The following is a 22,310-nucleotide window of genomic DNA, read 5'->3' on the forward strand; positions in this document are numbered from 1 at the left end:
CGGTGAGAATCATAATAAAAGTTCTGGGCCTAAACCGACTTTTCATTTGAATCTGAACAAAACAAACAAACAAAAAACAAAAACATCATAAAATCTTTTAAAAAATAAATAAATAAACTGATCTAAATGTTTAAGTTGCTGTTATGAATCGACATAATAAACAATAATATCATTTATTGTGAGAAAAAGGGTCGACAATAATCGTTTTATATAATCGTGATAATCAACAACAAAGATAATCGTCAAAATGTGCAGAAAAAAACTACAAAAAACAAATTATCCACATGGGAGTCGACGGGGGGGACAAAGAGGCCGTTTATCCCGGGGTTTAGGGGCCCACAATTAGACGCTCTTCTTATTAATTTGTATTAGCGGGGGGCCCATGTCAGACGTCTTGCCCCGGGGCCCCCAAATTTCAGCTGCCGGCCCTGCTCTTCCAGAATATTCTCCTCTGGATCGTTCTTTTTTCCACTAAAACCGTTCTTTAAGTCGATGAGTTTGTCGTCCGATTACGTCGCTTTATTTGTCCAGCCAGGATATCGATGGGACCGATATTTGGACGTCGATTTCCGGTCCAGCTCATTTTTCAGGATCTTTGCCGATTCCTGGGGCCGGTCTTTACTTTTAACTGATCAAATCTTTCAGTGTTTTGTTTTTCTTTGCCAGATTTTTGTGAGCGACCATCTGTCCATCTCTGTGTTTCCCTCCATCCGCTCAGATACACAAACTCCCCCTCTCTCTTCTCTTTTTCCTCTCTCCCCTCTTCTTCTCTTCGCCCCCTCTCAGCCTCCTCCTCTTTCACCTTCTCTATCCTGCCTCTCTTCGCTCTATCTCTCTTCTCTCCCCCTCTCCTGCCTCTTGCTTCCTCTCTCTCTCTCTCTCTCTCTCTCTCACCCTATCTCTCTTCTCCCCCCCTCTCCTCTCCCTGTTCATCCCCCCTTCTCTTCCTCCCTCTCCCCCTCTTCTTCTCCTCTCTTGTCTAATCCTTCTCTCTCTCTCCCTCTCTTCCTCTCCTCTCTTGTCTAATCCTCCTCTCTCTCTCTCTCTCTCTCTCTTGTTACAGTGGCTGAGTTTTCTTCTTTCCAAACTCTTATCTTCACAACTTATTTACTTTATCTCCCTCTGTAGAAATGTGTGTGTGTGTGTGTGTCTGTCTCTGTGTGTATGTGTGTCTCCCTCCATTTCCTCCTGTTTCCTTCTGTTTCTTCTGTTTTTATTTTCATATTTTGCCGTTGGTTTCACTTCGTTCTTTTTCTCCAAAGCCGATTTTCCTTTGACTGAGTAAAACCTGAGCATCTGCAGAGAAAGAAACTGAAAGAATCTTCTGTGGCCCAGGGATTTATGTTTTATTTATTCAGTATTTTATCAGGTGAGACGATCGAGAAGACGACCTGAACACCACCTGAACACCACCTGAACACCACCTGAACACGACCTGAACACCACCTGAACACGACCTGAACACCACCTGAACACGACCTGAACACCACCTGAACACCACCTGAACACCACCTGAACACGACCTGAACACCACCTGAACACGACCTGAACACCACCTGAACACGGCCTCAACACGGCCTGAACACGACAAAACACGGCCTGAACACCACCTGAACATGACCTGAACACCACCTGAACATGACCAGAACACCACCTGAACATGACCAGAACACCACCTGAACATGACCAGAACACCACCTGAACATGACCAGAACACCACCTGAACACCACCTGAACACAACCTGAACATGACCTGAACACGACAAAACACGTCCTGAACACCACCTGAACATGACCAGAACACCACCTGAACACCACCTGAACATGACCAGAACACCACCTGAACATGACTAGAACACCACCTGAACACCACCTGAACACAACCTGAACATGACCTGAACACGACAAAACACGTCCTGAACACCACCTGAACATGACCAGAACACCACCTGAACATGACCAGAACACCACCTGAACATGACCAGAACACCACCTGAACACCACCTGAACACAACCTGAACATGACCTGAACACGACAAAACACGTCCTGAACACCACCTGAACATGACCAGAACACCACCTGAACACCACCTGAACATGACCAGAACACCACCTGAACATGACTAGAACACCACCTGAACACGACCAGAACACCACCTGAACACCACCTGATCACCACATGAACAAAACCTGAACACGACAAAACACAACCTGAACACGGCCTGAACACCACCTGAACATGACAAAACACAAAACACCACCTGAACACGACCAGAATGCCACCTGAACACGACAAAACACCACCTGAACACGACCAGAACACAACGTGAACACGACCTGAACACCAGAGACGATGGAGCAGAAAGTGCGCCCATGATCACTTCCTGTTTAGAACGCGGCGGCCAACAGCATGATACACACTTCACTGCACAGTCTACACAGCCCCACGTTCTCGTTTCGTTCGCTCCGTACGTCTCTGTCGTTGTCGCACTGTAAAAAAGCAGCGGGCTTGCCTCTCCGCAGACGTTTACAGCGTGAACAGCACACACATATGGCGTTGTTCAGACCAGCCCGTGCGTCGCCGCTCGGTGGGACGTACAGGGATTCTGCTGCAGAGCGGATGTGATTTTTCATAACGGGTTTAAATCTGTGCAGACAGAAGGTGGAGCTGACGGGCGGAGCTAACGGGCGGAGGCTGAGGCTTTTACGCGGTTTAAACGGTTCAAAAGTGCAGCCCCGGAAAGTGTCATTATTTTCTTGTTAAGTTAAAGTCACGTGTAAATGATGCTCCCTCTGTAATATCACATTTATTTATTTATCCACTGCTTCTTTTGCTGTTTATGCTCGAAACATCTCTCTGGAAACATCAGTACGTTATGAAGTTTTAGCACAACATTTAAAGCCACAGTATGCAACTTTTTGGCCAAAAAATAGACTAAAATAGGCATGTTTTTTCCACTTGGTTTTGTTTGTTGCACTGAAAAACATGTGAGCAGGCTCGCATCTCCACAAACCTGACTCTTATTTGACCTGAAGGAGGCTATAATCTCACATAGTTTGGCGTAACCGATTTATCACCATGGAGAATGCTCCGAAGTGTGGCTTTAAAATATTTGTCTTCTACTGCCTATGCTTAAAAATCATTCTGGGTTATTGTAAGATAAAAGCAGCAATACTGACTCCGGCCACTAGGAGTCAGTAAAGGAGCACATGTGCTTGGACTTATCTGGTATTTCTACTTCATAATTTGCTTTTGGTTCTTTCCGGTTTCTTTTATTTCTGTCTCTTTGTGGAGGAATTTGACTTGGATCTTTGAGATAAATCTATTTTTCAAGATGTTTTCTCTCATTTAAAGCCATAGTACGCAGCTTTTTAGCCAAAAAATAAATTAAAATAAGCATTTTCCCCCAAATTTAGTTGTTTGTTTTTTGTTTTTTTTTTGTGCTGAAAAACATCTTCTTATGAGCGGCTTGCATCTCCACAAACCTGACTCTTATGTGGCCTGAAGGGGACGTCCACGTGTTGTTCCTTTGGTTTTAATCTCACACAGTTTGGCGTAACGTATTTGTCTCTATGGAGAATGTTCCAAAGTGTGGTTTTAAAATAAGCTCGTTTTTGAATAAATTGTACTTTGTCACATTTTTATACAACTTTTACACTTTCACACATTCATACACCAGAGACACTGGGGTGAGGGGGGTTAAGTGTCTTGCCCAAGGACACAACAACAGTGTTCATCTGTGGGAGCGGAATTGCACCGACAACCCATGGGCCTGTCTGTGTAATCGCTCAGTCGTCCAGGTCTGATCCATCGCAAAAGTAAAATAAAATCTGTGATCTCAGACATCACCTCCACCTGTAACTCCACCCTCAGACCCAAAGAGAACAAAGAGAACAAAGAGAACAATGGAGCTAGCCAGGTGTGAAATCCCTCATCAGGGGCTTGAAAGACTACGCTAAGTACGACTCAGGCACAGTGCACACGTAGAACAGCACAACAGACCGAGTTTACACAAACTGAAACTAAACAATAAGTGTGTTAGCGTCAGAGTCGTTAGCGTCAGTGTCGTTAGCGTCAGTGTCGTTAGCGCCTCCTTCAGACAGATATAAGGCAGGACTAAAGGCTAAACCGGGACTAAACCAGAAATATAACCAGAACTAAACAAGGACTAAACCGGGACTAAACCAGGTCTAAACCAGGGCTAAACCAGGACTAAACCGGGACTAAACCAGGGCTAAACCAGGACTAAACCGGGACTAAACCAGGGCTAAACCAGGACTAAACCAGAACTAAACCAGGACTAAACCAGGTCTAAACCGGGACTAAACCAGGACTAAACCAGGACTAACCCGAGACTCAGAGGTCACAGTTGTTCTTCTGGTGTTGGACTGTGTTACCGCGGCGACGCCCCATAAACAAACCAGGGGCCCAGCTGTCGGTAAGTTTATCTGAGGGGCCCCGGAGTGACACTGGACCCGAGGACCTGCCGGGAGTCTGGGGCCTCCAGTGAACGAGACTATCAGGTTATACAAGAAGACGGAGGAGAGAGGAGAAGAGGAGGAGGAGAGGAGGAGGAGGAGAGGAGGAGGAGAGGAGAGGAGGAGAGGAGAGGAGAGGAGAGGAGGAGGAGAGGAGGAGGAGAGAGGACAAGAGGGAGAGGGGGAGAGCAGAAAAGGAGAGGGGGGGCAGGGGGGAGAGAGTAGAGAGAGAGAGCAAGGATGGGGAGGGAGAGAAAGGAGACAGGAGAGGAGGAGAGGGAGGGAGATGGAGGAGAGACAGAGGGATGAAAGCAATGAGCGGGTGAAAGATATAGGAGGGAGAGGGTGAATGAGAGAAAGAAAAAGAGGAGGGAGAGCGAGAACGAGACACATAAAAGATAGAAAGAGGAAAGAGGGAGAAGAGAGAACAGAAGGAGAGAAATAGAGAGAGGACAGAGAGAAAAAGAGAGAGAGAGAGGTTAATATTTGACCCTGGACTGAAATTCACGTGAAATCGAATACCTTTTCTTTTTTCTTTTCTTTTGTCTTTCTTTCCCTGAACACCTCTGCTTGTCGTTCTTCTCGTTCTCTCTCTTTTCCCTCACACGTTTCAAACTCCGGGTCATGTTTCTTATCCGTATCGTTTATCCGAGGTGTTTGATCTGGCGCGTGACCTCAGACTCTCATGTCATCAGCGTCGGTCCGTGCTCGCCTCTCCGCAGACCTGGCTGCCGCTTTTCTCCATGGAGACGAGCACGTGCATCAGAAAAGTTTCATACTCCAGCTTTAAAACGGCTCAAATTGACTTAAAGGACAAAGATAGGTACGTTTTGGAGGAATCTAACTTCTTATTTTGCTTAAAAACTGATAACTCTGTAGATTATGTGTCAGATGCCCTCCCCGTGTGTGTCAGATGCCCTCCCCGTGTGTCAGATGTACTGTAGTAAAAGTACACACTGTAAAATATACTTAAGTAAAGCACAGATACCTTAAACGTTGACTTAAGTCCAGTAGCGTTTGAGCCACTGCGTCCACACACTGCCCCTTGTGGTGGAGCGGTGAAGTGCACACGTGACCACACACAGACGCGCACACAGACGCACACACAGACGCGCACACACACACACACACACACACACGCGGCGTCGTATCAAGGTCCCGGCAGCGCCTCGGCACTTTATTTCAGCTCTGACAGGCTAAAGCTTTGTTACCACGGCAACCAAGTGCGGAAAATGATGTTAAGCAGCAGAGAGGCAGGAGGAGGCCCGAGTGACAACACCGCACCGACCAAAGAGGAGCGTCTGAGGAGAAAGAGGAGCGTCTGAAGAGAAAGAGGAGCGTCTGAGGAGAAAGAGGAGCGTCTGAGGAGAAAGAGGAGCGTCTGAAGAGAAAGAGGAGCGTCTGAGGAGAAAGAGGAGCGTCTGAGGAGAAAGAGGAGCGTCTGAGGAGAAAGAGGAGCGTCTGAGGAGAAAGAGGAGCGTCTGAGGAGGAACCGCGACTCTGGACGTGAGCGCGGAGCAGGACGTTCGGTTTTATAAGTTTATCATTTTTAAACGTCTCGTGTGACGCTGCTCCGTGTTCTAGTGTCGTTTCCTCGTCACACACAGACCTGGAGTTTGTTTAATTCTCACATGTTTAACACACAAACCTGCAGATTTCAGCTGCAACTATAACAAACGCTCTGTTCCACCTTGTGATGTCATCATGTGGTGATACAGGAAGTGCTCCACTGTGTTTTTAAACTCCACACACCTTCATTTATAGAATCATTTGGATCATTTCAGTCCTGGAGTTGTCTCTTATCTCGACTGAACTAAAGGTAAAAGGAGGAGTTAACATGAAAACTCCCACTTGATGACATCACAAGGTGGAACATCGCTTTTACAGTTACTTTTCTCAACTCAAATAAACACATGATGGTGTTTGATCACAAAATGTCAGTGAGAATCACTGTGAGGATCTCTCCCTCTGTCCTCCTCTCCTCCTCTCTGCTCCTGTCCACCGTGAGAGGAGCAGAGGAGTAAAGAGCAGTGATGATCTCTCTTCTCCTCTTCTCCTCTCTCCTCTCCTCCTCCTCTCTCCTCCTCTCCTCTTCCTCTCCTCTCTCCCCTGTCCTCCTCTCTCCTCTCTCGCCTCTCCTCCTCTCCCCTGTCCTCCTCTCCTTCCTCTCTCCTCTTTCCTCTCTCGCCTCTCCTCCTCTCCCCTCTCCTCCCCTCTCCTCCTCCTCTCCTCCCCTCTCCTCTCCCCTCTCCTCCTCCCCTCCTCCTCTCCCCTCTCCTCCCCTCTCCACCTCTCTCCTCCTCTCCTCTCTCCTCCCCCCCCCCCCCCCTCTCCTCCTGTCCTCCCTGAGAGGAGCAGAGGAGGAGCAGTGTGTGTGCAGGTTTATTTTTACCCTGTCATTCTGCAGTTGCTCTTGGGGGTTGTATTTATGTAATAATCTTTCATTCATTCACACGAGCTCCACAAAGAAACAGAAAAGACTTGAGTTTTCGCTCGCGGCTCGTTTTTTTCCGCGCTCACTTTGGCGTTTAGAGAGAATCTGATGATGTAAGACACATTTTTACACGAATAATCTCAGCTCTTTTGTTGTGTTTTTGTTTTGTGCGTCGGCTTAAGGCTGTCCTTTAAACTGGAAAATCACTGAAACTGAAGGAGAACGACAAGTTACCCAACATGGCCGCCGCGTTACAAACAGGAAGTGATCATGGGCGCACTTCCTGCTCCGTCGACTCTGGCTCCAATTCACTTTACATTGAATTTCTATGATTCATAACAGATGCAAATTAACGACTGGAGTGTAGTTTTTGTGGTTTAAATCTGCTCGTGGGTTTCGTGTCCATGGCGTTAATTAGTTTCAATATGATCGTTTATCATCTGTATTTAGGATATTTGCGATATATCGAACTTTAAAATGTGTTTATGAGCCGTTCAGGCCTAAATACGTCTGTAAATCGTCTTATTACATCCATTAAAGCCCGATCAGGATATCGACTGAACCGATATCATGGATCCGATACTCGATGCAGTACATTTTTCTATATCTGTGACGATATTCGATACCAGTATTGTATCGGTGCCTCCGTAGTTAATACAGCTGTAAGTTAACTGGACATTTTAGAATTTTTTTCTTTAAAGTTCCTGTCAGTTTATTTGATGTTTTTTTACCAGTAGGGGGCAGATGTGACGCCTGTTCGCCCCTCCCTCATCTGTTCACCTGGCCCCTCCCATCACCTGGCTCTTACCTCATCACTTATCTGGCCCCTCTCACCCCGACTCACCTGGCTCGTACCTCACTTCCTACCTGGCCCCTCCCGCAACCCTCACCTGCCCCCTCCCCTCACCTGGCCCCTCCCTCCAACCCTCACCTGCCTCCTCCACTCACCTGGCCCCTCCCCCAACCCTCACCTGCCCCCTCCCCTCACCTGGCCCCTCCCTCCAACCCTCACCTGCCTCCTCCACTCACCTGGCCCCTCCCCCAACCCTCACCTGCCCCCTCCCCTCGCCTGGCCCCTCCCTCCAACTCTCACCTGCCTCCTCCCCTCACCTGGCCCCTCCCGCCTCCTCTCACCTGGCCCCTCCTCTCACCTGGCCCCTCCCTCCAACCCTCACCTGGCCCTTCCCGCCTCCTCTCACCTGGCCCCCCCCGCCTCCTCTCACCTGGCCCCCCCGCCTCCTCTCACCTGGCCCCTCCCTCCAACCCTCACCTGGTCCCTCCCGCCTCCTCTCACCTGCCCCCTCCCGCCTCCTCTCACCTGGCCCCTCCCCTGTGCTCTCTGCTCTTCTTCTGTCCCTCCAAACCTCACTATGACGCAGCAGTGACATAGATCGCCTCTAGTGGTGACGTGTGAAAATACAACAGACAATCACATCTGGAGCTTAAACTACAGGTGAAAAACACGACTCGACTTTCGTTTGCTTGAAGCAGTTAGCAAAACCAACTCTTTATTGCTTTTGATATTTTCTTAATTTGAGGTCTAACGAGTGACAGTTGCATAGTTAGTAGGTTTTCGCCCTCAAACCAGGGAGTAACCGGTTGCACATTCAAAACGACCTAATTCCGTTCAGCTGCTGCTCTGTGGAAAACCCTGTTCTAAGTAACTCGACGTACATAAAGTCTCCCCCGCGGCGTCTGTGGCTAACCCCGCGCTCGTTGTCGTCGCCGTCGTGTACATTCACTTATCGTCTCGTGTCTACTTCCCCGTTTATGAACACATCCGCGTAAAGACGAGATCGTTATTTTGACCGGAGGGGCCGCCGTCTGATCTCTGCCTCTGTAATTTATACTGAGTGACACGCAGCGGCTCGTTTGGCCTGCGGGAGGCGACGCTGCGCTCTGACATTGTTTCCTGTGACTGAAGATATTAATTAGCCGGAGTGACAGGTGCGACAAAGGCAGGAGCGGAGACGGGAGCGGGCGGAGGGCGGAGAGGTGGAGGCAAACACCGTCAGCGCGTTTAGACGGGGGCACTTTGAGCTAATGCTAATGTTGATCAAGGACGCTAACTTTTTAACAGTGTTTTCACGGCCTGGGCTTATAAAAATGAGGATTTTAGAGGTTAACTAGCTAAATTATTACCCTTTTCTAGTTAATTTACATTTTAAAAACACATTTTTACACAAATAAAGGGCAAAACTTGGACATTTTGATGTAATAACGGTAAAAGGTCACATTTTTATACAGCGCTTTTCACCTTTAAGCTTCAAAACGCTTTACACATTTAGAGTCCGTTTACTCCAGCAAACGATTACAACTATCGAAATACGACTACGATTAATCATTCCAGCTCTTTTTATAATGACGTTTTTATTTCAGGTAAAAAAAAAAAAAAGAAAAAAAAAAGCCTGTAATCTTCACCGATTTGTGTGGAATAATACGCAAGGACGGTTTTACAAATATTGAAAACATCAGCCTAATAATAACGCAACATCACGGCTTTAATTTCCAAACGAATGACTTTAAAGGTGCACTGTGGGACTTTTCCGGTGAGGGGCCCGCCACCTGCTTCACCTGCTTCACCTGCCTGAAGTTGAGTTAAATCTATGTTGGATTTATTAACTTACAGGTGTAGGTATTGTTAAAAACGCCTGAGAAAACATGCTTTCTCACTGTGAGCGGGTTCTCCTCTCCGCAGATCTGACATGTAACCTGCTCAGTGACATCCCCTGCTTTTTGTCGTCATGGAGATTATGTCAATGCCACACTGCGAAACATTTAAATCTCCATGGAGACACTAAATTAAATTAAAACACGCGTCCCAGTTCGACGGTTGCGCCCTTCGAAGTACCGTTCGAAGGGCCCGGTGGATGAAGTGACCTAAGTGCCCTTCAAACGCGGCCTACGAAGTGTGAAACCAACGAATCAAGACGCGGCGAATGTGTCCTTGGGCAAGACACTTACCCCCCTCGCCCGCAGTGTGAATGTGTGAGCGGTTCCTTAATGTAAACCAGCGCTCCTCAAACCCCGATCAGGACGTCAGCTCCAAATTCGTTTAAACTGTCGCCGAAACCTTCCGTCGCCGCGGTGGACGTCACATTCGGAGCTCTCACTCGGACTATTTCTTTGATCGATGGCGGCGCGGAGACGTGACCGCTCGTTTCAAGGCTAAGTGCCGACAGGATGCGAGGGAGAGTAAAGGACGCTCGCCGTGTGCCTCTGCGCCTCGGCCTCACAGACGAGAGCGAGGTCCAGCGGATTGACGACCGCGCCATTGTCCAGGACAGACCCGACTATCGATCCAGAACTCAACAACTGCCTCCACGATCTGAGCTATGAACAGGACTAAACCAGGACTAAACCAGGTCTAAACCAGGACTAAACCAGGTCTAAACCAGGACTAAACCAGGACTGAACCAGGACTAAACCAGGACTAAACCAGGACTAAACCAGGTCTAAACCAGGACTGAACCAGGACTGAACCAGGACTGAACCAGGACTGAACCAGGACTAAACCAGGACTGAACCAGGACTAAACCAGGACTAAACCAGGACTAAACCAGGACTAAACCAGGACTAAACCAGGACTGAACCAGGACTAAACCAGGACTAAACCAGAACTAAACCAGGACTGAACCAGGACTAAACCAGGTCTAAACCAGGACTGAACCAGTACTGAACCAGGACTAACCCAGGACTGAACCAGGACTAAACCAGGACTGAACCAGGACTGAACCAGGACTGAACCAGGACCGAACCAGGACCGAACCAGGACCGAACCAGGACCGAACCAGGACCGAACCAGGACTAAACCAGGACTAAACCAGGACTAAGTTGTGATAAGTAACTTTTCTTTGGGATCCGGCGCTGTCCTCTTGCTGTCACCATGGAGATGTCAATACCACGATTGAATATTTCTCAATATGGCATTAAATCTGTCTGTCTCCATGGGCACGTTTTTGTAGCAATAAAACATCTGTGCTAAATATTTGTTTGAAAAATTGATTCAGAATATTTTTTTTCACAAGAATCTGCAAAGGTTTGTGCAGATTTTTTTGTTGTAATTTTGAGTTTTTGTTCCTCAAACGATTCTGTAAAAGTGAAAAGTCCCACATGACGCTGTTTTTTGATCCGTTCTAATGTCATTTCCTCGTCGCAAACAGACCTGGAGTTGTGTTTTTGTTCATTCTCACATGTTTAAACACACAAACACTCTGTTCCACCCTGTGATGTCATCATGTGGCGATACAGGAAGTGCTCCACTGTGTTTTTAAACTCCACACACCTTCATTTATAGAATCATTTGGATCATTTCAGCTTCTGGAATTTCCCATTTCTACTGAACAAAAGGAGCAGTTATCTTTAAAACTACCACTTCATGACATCACAAGGTGGAACAGAGCATTTTGAGCTTTAGAGATGTAACAGACTGGTTCTTCTGGTTCCTCTGGTTTCTTCTGGTTGGTTTCTCTGGTTTCTTTGGTTCCTCTGGTTCCTCTGGTTGGTTTCTCTGGTTTCTTTGGTTCTTCTGGTTTCTCTGGTTCCTCAGGTTGGTTCCTCTGGTTCTTCTGGTTGGTTCCTCTGCTTCTACTGGTTCCTTTGGTTTCTTTGGTTCCTCTGGTTCTTCTGGTTTCTCTGGTTCCTCTGGTTCCTCCGGTTGGTTCCTCTGGTTCCTCTGGCTTCTCTGGTTTCTCTGGTTTCTCAGGTTTGTTCATCTGGTTCCTCTGGTTCTTCTGGTTTCTCTGGTTCCTCTGGTTCCTCCGGTTGGTTCCTCTGGTTTCTCTGGTTTCTCAGGTTTGTTCATCTGGTTCCTCTGGTTCTTCTGGTTTCTCTGGTTCCTCTGGTTCCTCCGGTTGGTTCCTCTGGTTCCTCTGGCTTCTCTGGTTTCTCTGGTTCCTCAGGTTGGTTCTTCTGGTTCCTCTGGTTCCTCTGGTTCTTCTGGTTGGACGCTGGTGCAGGAGAAGTCCCTTGGGTCATGTTTTGGTTTAGTTTTTGCAGCTTGTAAAATGTTGTACAAAACCATTATCAGAATGTCCCTTAATTGGATCGTTAAAGCGAAACCAAAATGAGGTTTTAATCCCTTTAATTGTCTGGACTTTGCTCTGGGCCTGAGTTTCACCGACGGCTCTTGGCTCTTTTTAATGTTAGTGTTTATTTTGAAATTTTAGTGCAGCTCTGAAACATTTCACACCAAGTCTAAGAGTAAACCAGGACTAAACCAGGTCTAAACCAGGTCTAAACCAGGACTAAACCAGGTCTAAACCAGGACTAAACCAGGTCTAAACCAGGACTAAACCAGGACTAAACCAGGTCTAAACCAGGTCTAAACCAGGACTAAACCAGGACTAAACCAGGTCTAGATTAATACAGAAGTTGTGGACTAGACTGGTTCATTTTAAAACTGTTTGCTCAGGTCCTGTTTGTTCTTCACTTTCTTATAAAATATAAATCCTAGTTTTTCTCAACATTTCACAGACGAGTTTTTCTCTCAGTGATGCTAACAACAACAAACATGCTAGCCAGATCATTTTTACGATATCTCTGCACTGGGGAAACCGCGGGTACGACTTCTGTCATTTTAGAAAAAGATAAACGAGGTAAAATGAGTTAAGTGTGTTGCTCAATGACACAATGACAGTTTTCATCTGTGGGAGCTGGAATCACACGACAATACTGAGATCAGAACTGAAACAGCGGGTTTCTCCCTCTGTCTCTCGTTTCTCTCCTCCTTACTCTCTCTCTCCCTCTCTTTCTCCATCTTTCTTTCTCTCCAGCTCTTTCACTTTCTCCCACTCTCTTTCTCATTTCTCTCTCCCTCTCCTCATCTCTTTCTCCATCTCTCCCTCTTTCTCTGTCCTCCTCTCCCTCCTTCTCACTCTTTTTGTCAAACCTGCATCTCACTCTCTGTTCCTCTCTCTACCCCTCTCTCCCTTTGTCTCTCTCCCTCTGTCTCTCTCAGTCTTCTGTTACATTATATTCCATATGGTGTAAATTGTTTCTCTCTCCCTCTCTCTTTCTCCCTCTGTCTGTCTCTCTCTCCATCCTCTCCCTCTCTATTCCTCCCTCTCTCTCTCTCAGTCTTGTGTTACAGTGTATTCCATATGTCGTAAATTGTTTCTCTCTGCACCCCTCTTTCTCCCACTGTCTCTCTCACCGCCCCTCTCCCTCTCTGTTCTTCTCTCTCTCCAATCCTCTCTCCCTCTCACTGTGTCTCTATGTTCTTCTCTCTCTCTCCCTCTCTATCCCTCCCTTTCTCCACTCCTCTCTCTCAGTCTTGTGTTACATTATATTCCATATGTTGTAAAATGTTTCTCTGTCTGTCTCTCTTCACTCCTCTCCCCCTCTCTCTTTCTCCCTCTGTCTGTCTCTCTCTCCACCCCTCTCTTCCTCTCTCTGTCTCTCTCTGTTCTTCTCTCTCTCTCCCTCTCTGTTCTTCTCTCTCCGCCCCTCTCCCTCTCTCTCCCTCTCTGTTCTTCTCTCTCTCCACTTCTCTCTCTCAGTCTTGTGTTACAGTATATTCCATATGTTGTAAAATGTTTCTCTGTCTGTCTCTCTTCACTCCTCTCTCCCTCTCTCTTTCTCCCTCTGTCTGTCTCTCTCTCCACCCCTCTCTTCCTCTCTCTGTCTCTCTCTGTTCTTCTCTCTCTCTCCCTCTCTGTTCTTCTCCCCCCCCCTACCCTCTCTCTCTCTCTCTGTTCTTCTCTCTCTCCGCCCCTCTCTCTCTCCCTCTCTGTTCTTCTCTCTCCACTTCTCTCTCTCAGTCTTGTGTTACAGTATATTCCATATGTTGTAATCTGACCCTGTGGTGTGATGTTGTGTGGCGTTGTGTCGTGTTGTGTCGTGTTGTGTCGTGTTGTGTCGTGTTGTGTCGTGTTGTGTTGTGTTGTGTTGTGTCGTGTTGTGTCGTGTTGTGTCGTGTTGTGTTGTGTTGTGTTGTGTGGTGTCGTCTGTGTGAGTCTGACTTCACTGTGGGACAAACCTGAGCTGTGCCTCTGGACCTTGAATCATGAACCTCTGGAGCCGGACGAGGTCATGTCTGGTGACGAGGTCATGTCTGGTGACGAGGTCATGTCTGGTGACGAGGTCATGTCTGGTGACGAGGTCATGTCTGGTGACGAGGTCATGTCTGGTGACGAGGTCATGTCTGATATAAACACGCCTCATTTCTATTTGCTACGACTCACACCAGGACAAATCCACTGGACGTTAAAGTTTCTCTCTAAACCTGATCCAAACACGAGTTCAATTATTCAAAAAGTCACATTTGAGCCGAGGCCGATCCCAGGTCTCTTTTGTCGCCCTACGTCTTCCCCTTAGCCCCACCTCTTTCCCTACCGCTTCTAAATGAGGGCGTAAAAAAGACTCGCCCTTCACCTTTTGTGAACGCACAAAACGAAGGGGCGGGGCTAAGACAAAGGGCTCAGGGGCAGAATCTGATTGGTCCATTTAAAACCAAAAGTCTGACAGTTTATGGTTAGAACTTTTTTTTTTGTTTTTAAGTCTGACACGATTTAACCTGTACATTAGATCAGATTAATACGATTTACATATTAATTCAGTTTATTTATTATTTTATTTTTCACTTTATGCCATATTTGATCATTTTCAGACTAATTTCTCCCTGAAAATAGATTTAAAGCCAAAGACCTGACCCAGTGTGTTACATAATGTGCCCTACTTTATTTTATGTACCGACATATTAAAGCCGTACCATGCAACTTTACGTCTCCATGGAGATGTCACTGCTTTGTCTGGATGCATGTTCCACCCTATGGCATTAAACTTACCTATATCAATGGAAACAAGTTTTACTAAGTTTACACTTTCACAGCTGTCGTGCTTTACATACTTTCATGGCCTACTTTCATTTTAAAGGCGTATCGTGTAACTTTACGTTTCTGTGGAGATGTTATTTCTTCACCCAGATGTAAAACTATCTCAGGATCTCAGGGGAAGCTACAGCGGCAGGTCAGATCTGTGGAAAGGCAAGCCCGTGTGTAATAAGAACGCAGCTTTTCAGTGTATTTACGAGCAATAAATGTACTATATTTACAAAAAGCAGCGTAATGCCGTACTGTGGAACATTCCCGGCAGTGCTGTAGCTATTGTGTGAGTGTGTCGAGTGTTATATTACCCGTGTGTGTGTCTGATTTAATATTTTCATTTATTTCCAGTGTGATTTGTGTGTAATTTTGTGCAACAGTCGCTCTGAAATCAGTCTCTCTGAAATCAGCCGCTCTGAAATCAGCCGCTCTGAAATCAGCCGCTCTGAAATCAGCCGCTCTGAAATCAGCCGCTCTGAAATCAGTCTCTCTGAAATCAGCCGCTCTGAAATCAGCCGCTCTGAAATCAGTCTCTCTGAAATCAGCCTCTCTGAAATCAGCCGCTCTGAAATCAGCCGCTCTGAAATCAGTCTCTCTGAAATCAGCCTCTCTGAAATCAGCCACTCTGAAATCAGTTTCTCTGAAATCAGCCGCTCTGAAATCAGCCGCTCTGAAATCAGCCGCTCTGAAATCAGCCGCACTCTGAAATCAACCGCTCTGAAATCAGCCACACTCTGAAATCAGCCGCTCTGAAATCAGCCGCTCTGAAATCAGCCGCTCTGAAATCAGCCGCTCTGAAATCAGCCGCACTCTGAAATCAACCGCTCTGAAATCAGCCACACTCTGAAATCAGCCGCTCTGAAATCAGCCGCTCTGAAATCAGTCTCTCCGAAATCAGCCGCACTCTGAAATCTGCCGCTCTGAAATCAGCCGCACTCTGAAATCAGCCGCTCTGAATCCAGCTGCTCTGAATCCAGCGCTCTTTTGGCTCTGTCTCTTTTGGCTCTGTCTCTTTTGGCTCTGTCTCTTTTGGCTCTGTCTCTTTTGGCTCTGTCTCTTTTGGCTCTGTCTCTTCTTGTCCAGGGCGTTCTTCTGTTGGTGTTTAAAGAGCGAGCGGCGTTTAAACCTCAAATCCTCACCTCGGTCTTTTCATTAGAGCCGTGTCAGTTAATCTCAGATATTTTTAGCCTCGTATTCGCACGATGCAAACAGAAAAAAAACAGAAGAGAACAGGTGGATCCGGTGGAGGGAAAGTTTTATCTGCTGCTGTTTACGTTCAGTCTGGAGAGACGTTTATGTGCGGTTCATCATTTTTCTTTTCTTCTTTCTTTTCATTCTCCCTTCAGTCTACATCTTTATATTTTTCTGTTCTCTTCCCTATTCTCCTCTCCTATCTCTCATGTCCCACTTTCTCTCTTTCCTCCCTCTCTTTCCCTCTCTATCCATTTCTCTCTCCTTTCTTTCCCTCGGTCCCTGTCTGTCTTCTCTTCTTTTCTCTCTCCCTCTTTGCCTCTGTTTCTCTCTCTTTCCTTTCTTTTCATTCTCCCTTCTCTCTACTGTAACCTCTTTATATTTTTACTCCCCTATCCCTCCCTCTCTTTCTCCCCCCTCCCTCTCTCTCTCTATCCTCTCCTCCCTCCCCCCCTCTCTGTCTCTCTCGTTCTTTTTCTGTGTGTTTTGTAGTAAAAAGTAAATTGTGATAAAACTCTCAAGTGACATCAAACAAATATGTGCTGATGTGAGGGAGGGCATCTGTGTTAAAGCTGTGTAGTGTGTGTGTGTGGGGGGGGGGGGTGGGGTGTGTGTGTGTGTGTGTGTGTGTGGGGTGTGTGTGTGTGTGTGTGTGTGTGTGTGTGTGTGTGTGTGCTGATGTGAGGTGTGTGTGTGTGTTCAGTTTCAGTCTGTGCAGATCCAAATCCTGAAGGCGACATATGGCTCTGTGTGGCTCATGGACCACTGTCTCTCTTTCTCTCTCTCTCTCGCTCTCTCTCTCTCTCTCTCTATTCATCTATCTGCTCTCTCCATCCTTCCCTCTCTCTCCTCTGTTTCTTTACTCCATCTCCTTTCCTCTCTCCTCATCTGTTTCTCTCTCTCCTGTGTCTCCCCACCCTCTTTTACCCTCCTTTTCTTCCCTTTCTGTGTTTCTCTTTCTCTCTCCCTCTCTCCTGTCTCATGCCCTCTCTCTCTTCCTCTCTATATCCCTCTCTCTTCTCTCTCTCCTGTCTCACGCTCCTCCCTCTCTTTCTCCCTCTCTTGTTCTGTCTCTCTCTTTGTGTTAGTGTTTTTTTTCTGTGACGTTTGAGTTGCTCGTGTCTCATTCCCTCTCTCTCCCTCTCTCTTTCTCTCTCCCTCCTTCCATCCCTCTCTCCATCATTGATCCATCCTCCCTGCTGCTCTGTTCTTCTCTCTTCTTCTCTTCTCTGCAGCTGTAGTGTTTTTTCTGTGAATGACTGTGACGTTAGAGTTTCTCCTGTCGTGCCCTCTCTCTCTCTCTCTCTTCTCCTCTCTTTCTTCCTCTCCCTCCTCCATCCCTCTCTCCATCATTGATCCACACTCCCTGCTGCTCTCTTCCTCTCTCCCTCTCTCCCTCTCTTTTCTGTCTTGAGTTTGACAGATGTGTCTTATCTGTGTTTTTTGTTTATTTTCTCTATTTTTTGTTCTTTTTATTTGTTTATTTATTATTTTTTTTGTTATTTTGAGTTTTGATTTTTTAGTTGAGATTTTTTTTTGTTTTTTTTGTTTTTTTTTAAACTGTGTCTCCTCTTTTTTTGTTATTTTGAGTTTATTTATCTTTTTTTTTTTTTTTTTTTTTTGCGTATTTTCTATCTGTGTCAGAATGAGCTCGGTATCGAATCTGTATTTGCAAATATATAAAAAAAAAAACAACTGCAGTGGGACGTCCCTCGTGTCCCTCCCCTCCCTGTGTGTGTCAGATGCCCTCCCTGTGTGTCAGATGCCCTCCCTGTGTGTCAGATGCCCTCCCTGTGTCTTATTCTCATTATAAAGTGATTCTTTTCTTATTTTCTCAGTTCATTTTCTTTTTTTTCAGTCTTTTTAAAATCCTCTGGACGTGTTAAAAATTTGAACTTTGAACAAAATCTCATTATTAAAACATAAATCACCAAATCTAACGTTTGCAATTCTTCAGAAAAATCTTAGTTCCATATTTTTCTCAAATCAGCCACTGCCAGAATTTAGACTTTAGACTTTTAGATTTTAGACTTTTAGATTTTAGACTTTTAGATTTTAGACTTTAGACTTCAGACATTAAACTTCAGACTTCAGACTTTTAGATTAGTGGGCGACTGTCTCTGCCAAACGAGCTGCTGCCCAAAAACTTTTCTGGATTTTGTCAAACACGACTTTATTAAAATACTGTATTTTTCTTGCGTGAGGATCAGACGCCTCAGAATTCAAATGTTAGAATAAAATCAGAACGAGGTCACGCGCTCCGTTTCTTTGAGGCTGTTTATAATCTGACATATTTAAAATCCCATTCCAGCCCTGTCATTACGGACGCGGCACGTTACATCACACTCGCGGCGTTATAAATAGCGCTGTAATACTCTGGCTAAGTGCGGCGGGCTGAGGTGTGCGTGCCGCCCGTGCTCTGACAGATTGCGCGCCCCTGTTGTTTACCGTCCCCGGTCTCGCGGTTTGCGGAGGCGTCCTGCCGGCCGCCTCCGGAGCGACGAGCGGCTTCCCGTCCCGAACGCCAAAGAGTCTCGCGTGGCACGTGAGGCGAGATGTGAGGAGTTAGCGTTAGCGCTCGTGTGTTTGTTTATTAGCGAGTGGGACGTGTGGACTGTAATCCCCCAAACCCACACACCGAGCTGTTGCTAGGACACGAGTCAGAGTCAGGAGCAACAGGAAGTTATGAAAGAACGGAAAGAACGAGAGGAACAAGGGCCGAGGTCTGAGAGGTGAACAGGGCTGAACAGGACTGAACCAGGCTGAACCGGACTGAACAGGGCTGAACCGGACTGAACCAGAATAATCAGGGCTGAACTGGACTAAACAGAACCAAACAGGACTAAACAGAGCTGAACCGGACTGAACCAGACTGAACAGGGCTGAACCGGACTGAACCAGACTGAACAGGGCTGACCCGGACTGAACAGGGCTGAACTGGACTGAACCAGAATAATCAGGGCTGAACTGGACTAAACAGAACCAAACAGGACTAAACAGAGCTGAACCGGACTGAACCAGACTGAACAGGGCTGAACCAGACAGAATCGGACTAAACAGGACTGAACTGGACTAAACTGAACCTAACAAGACTAAACAGGACTAAATAAGACTAAACAGGACTAAACAGGACTAAACAGGACTAAATAAGACTAAACAGGACTAAACAGGGCTGAACAGGGCCGTCATGTTCGCTCTGTACACTCCTGCTCTTCTGCTCGTTCAGACTCTGGCGTTTCGCTGGTGGAGGTGGCACGAGGCGCCGCACGCTCGGCCTGATCCCCTGAGTGTCTGTGGACTGTAGAGCAAAGCATGCTGGGAATGCTAACATTAGCAGCTGTCACATCAGACAGTCTCCCTCCCTCTGCAGTTTGGGACCAAATGGAACGGAGCCGTGAGAAGAAAACGACGTCTCCTCGTACGAAGTTTATAGAAAACTCACCATTAGTGACTGAGAGGGCGCCGCCCCCCGGTGGGCACATGAGGCGGAGCATGACACACACAGCCTCACACGACAACGTCAGGCCGTCATCTCTGCAGAGCGAACGCACACCTGAGGAGGAGCACACAAGAGCAGTCAGACGCACACGTGTGTGTCAGTGTGTGTTTAATTATACATGTGTGTCTAGTAGATCACACAGTCTGACCCCCCACTGAGCTGTCTGCCCCAACACACACACACACAACACACACACACACAACACACAACACACACACAACACACAACACCAGACTGAACCAACGCACACTGATGTACTTCACGTATAATTTTACAGTCACATATTTAACATTTATAAATAAAGTTTTTCTGCACATTTTGAATATTTCTGTGTGATTTATAAACACACACACACACACACACACACTCCTGACAGACGTGTCGTTTCGTCGCGGTTGTCGTTCGTCCTCTGAACACATCGGCCTCGTGGAGCGATCGTTTCAAACGCGCTGATTCTTTCCCGAGTGTCATAGACGATAATCACGGCCTCTTAACTCCGTTCATCGTAACGTTTGACGCTTTTGTTTGGAGGGTTTGGCCCACGCGGGTTTGGCCCACGCGGGGTTAAACGGGCGGAGGTGAAGGTGAGTGTTGTGACGGCGCTCATTAGATATTCGTACGCTCGGATTATGCAAATGAGCGCTGGGGAATTTGCATATTGAGCGGGAACGTGGAGCGATTGAGAGAAAAACTAAGCGTCGTGGTTTTCAGTCAGACTCATCCTGTCGATCGGTTTGTGTGTCACAGGGTTTTACAAGAGGAGGAAGAGGAGGAGGAGGGAGAGGAGGGGGAGGGAGAGGGAGGAAGAGGAGGGAGAGGAGGAAGAGGAGGGAGAGGAGGGAGAGGAGGAAGAGGAGGGAGAGGGAAGAGAGGAGGAAGAGGAGGGAGAGGAGGGAGAGGAGGAAGAGGAGGGAGAGGGAAGAGAGGAGGAAGAGGAGGGAGAGGAGGAAGAGGGAGGAGAGGGAGAGGGAGGAAGAGGAGGGAGAGGGAGGAAGAGGAGGGAGAGGGAGGAAGAGGAGGGAGAGGGAGGAGAGCAAAAAGGGAGATCCTCGTTCATGACAAAGATTTAGCACCGATGGGAATTTCTATCTTGGCTCATATTCGTGCGGCTCATTTCAGGTCAAATGAATCGAGGCCTGAGCGGCTAATGTGGAGCAGATTTCTGACCTTAGCAACGCTGTCAATCAAACCTGTTGCTAAGGCTGCCAGCAGTGACCTCGGGGACAGAAGGACCTGATTTGTCTGTTATTAATGTTCATATCTTGATTTACAGATACAATAGTGAAATAAAAACCCCAGGATCATGTAGAGGGTTAATACGAACATTTAAGACCAGAATGAGTCTGAAGCAGCAGAGACAGAGAGAGGGGACTGTTCTGGAAAAAAAAAAAAAAAAAAAAAAAAAAACCACAAAATAACAAAAAAAAATAAGAAAAAACACACAAAAAAATTTGAAATAAATTCAAAATAACTAAAAAAAAAAAAAAAGAGGAGACAGTTTAAAAAAATAAAGTCAAGTAACAAAAAAATCTAAATAACAAAAAATTAATTAATAAATAAAAATAACAAAAAATAGAGAAAATAAACAAAAAAAACTCAAAATAACAAAAAATATTATAATAAAAATAACTTAAAAATAAATAAATAAATAAACTCAAAATAACTAAAAAAAACACAAAAAAAAAGCAAATAAATAAATACAAATAAAAATTAAAAAAAAGGAATCCTTGGATCATGTAGAGGGTTAATACGAACATTTAAGACCAAAATGACGAGTCTGAAGCAGCAGAGACAGAGAGAGGAGAGACAGGAAGTGCGCCCGTGATCACTTCCTGTTTGTAGCGCGGCGGTTAGCACGTTAGCTACGTCCATTTACATAAACAGTCTATGGTCCAGACAAATATGGTTTTAATACGGTGCAGTACGTTTCTACACCACTACCTGCTTTTTGTGCCTCGTCTCATCACCGCAGTTAGAAAATGCACTGATGCAGCTTTTTCAAATCCAATACCAATACTTTGACTTGCCGATACTCGATATTAACCGATACCAGTGCAGAGAAAAGACAGAAAACGGCTCTTATTTCTTTAAAACACAGAGATCCAACTGTGCTTAAAAAAACGTTAAAACAAAAACACCACAAAGACAAACATGTTCTGAAACGCATCTGATTCTGGGATTAATTTGTGGACTTTTTCCCCCAAAATTGTTCAGTCTTAAAGAAAATAAAAGCTCATAATTCAATCCATGTTCATTTGATGCTTTGGTTTGTTTCTCTATCAAAAAAAACACAGGTAATAAGACAGAGAGGAGCAATTATCTTATATAAAACGGTGAAGGTCGTGAGGCAGACGGTGACGTTGTTGGTGGAGGTAGAGGTGGATTTGAGTCGTTTGCTTAATTTAAAGATGATGTTATTACTGTAGTCTGTGAGCGGGAGCCAGATCCACTGACGGAGGTAAAATATGTTACAATAATAATAATAATAATAATAATAATAATAATAAGACGTGTTTGGTTCTGAATCGTCTTCGAGTTGCTCTGAAAAGCTCCGTATTATTATATTATTTTTATATTTCGTCCTGACAGGGGCTTTGTGCAGGTTCAGGTGCAAACAGGGATAATGATGAAACAAATTGTACCGTAGGGAGCCAAATGCACACACACACACACACACACACACTCACACACACACACACATAGACACACACACACACAGAGCTGACACGTCCGCTCACCTGAGACGATGGAGGTGAATACAAATGGGCCTCAGCCGATCGCAATCTCCACATCTGATTTATGCATTTTAGAAAACTGAGAATGGAGCCACCGGGAGTCAAACACGAGAGTCACGAGTCAAAGTCACAGCAGAATGGAGCCGTTC

The 22,310-nt window shown here is 46.1% G+C and overlaps 2 protein-coding genes across 2 annotated transcripts in view; one reads left to right on the forward strand and one right to left on the reverse strand.

Moving 5' to 3' along the window:
- The window catches only part of lrtm2a (leucine-rich repeats and transmembrane domains 2a), a 30,967-nt gene extending 11,546 nt beyond the window's left edge, over positions 1-19,421 (reverse strand). The window contains exon 1 of the mRNA XM_055225607.1: positions 19,370-19,421. Within this exon, the coding sequence (XP_055081582.1) occupies positions 19,370-19,421 (52 nt within the window). The remainder of the gene's footprint in view (positions 1-19,369) is intronic.
- cacna2d4a (calcium channel, voltage-dependent, alpha 2/delta subunit 4a) overlaps positions 1-22,310 on the forward strand; it is a 163,108-nt gene that overhangs the window by 63,357 nt on the left and 77,441 nt on the right. The gene's annotated exons all lie outside the window — the stretch shown is intronic.

Source organism: Periophthalmus magnuspinnatus, chromosome 12 (genome assembly GCF_009829125.3).
Source record: "Periophthalmus magnuspinnatus isolate fPerMag1 chromosome 12, fPerMag1.2.pri, whole genome shotgun sequence".
In the NCBI taxonomy this organism is placed as follows: domain Eukaryota; kingdom Metazoa; phylum Chordata; class Actinopteri; order Gobiiformes; family Gobiidae; genus Periophthalmus; species Periophthalmus magnuspinnatus.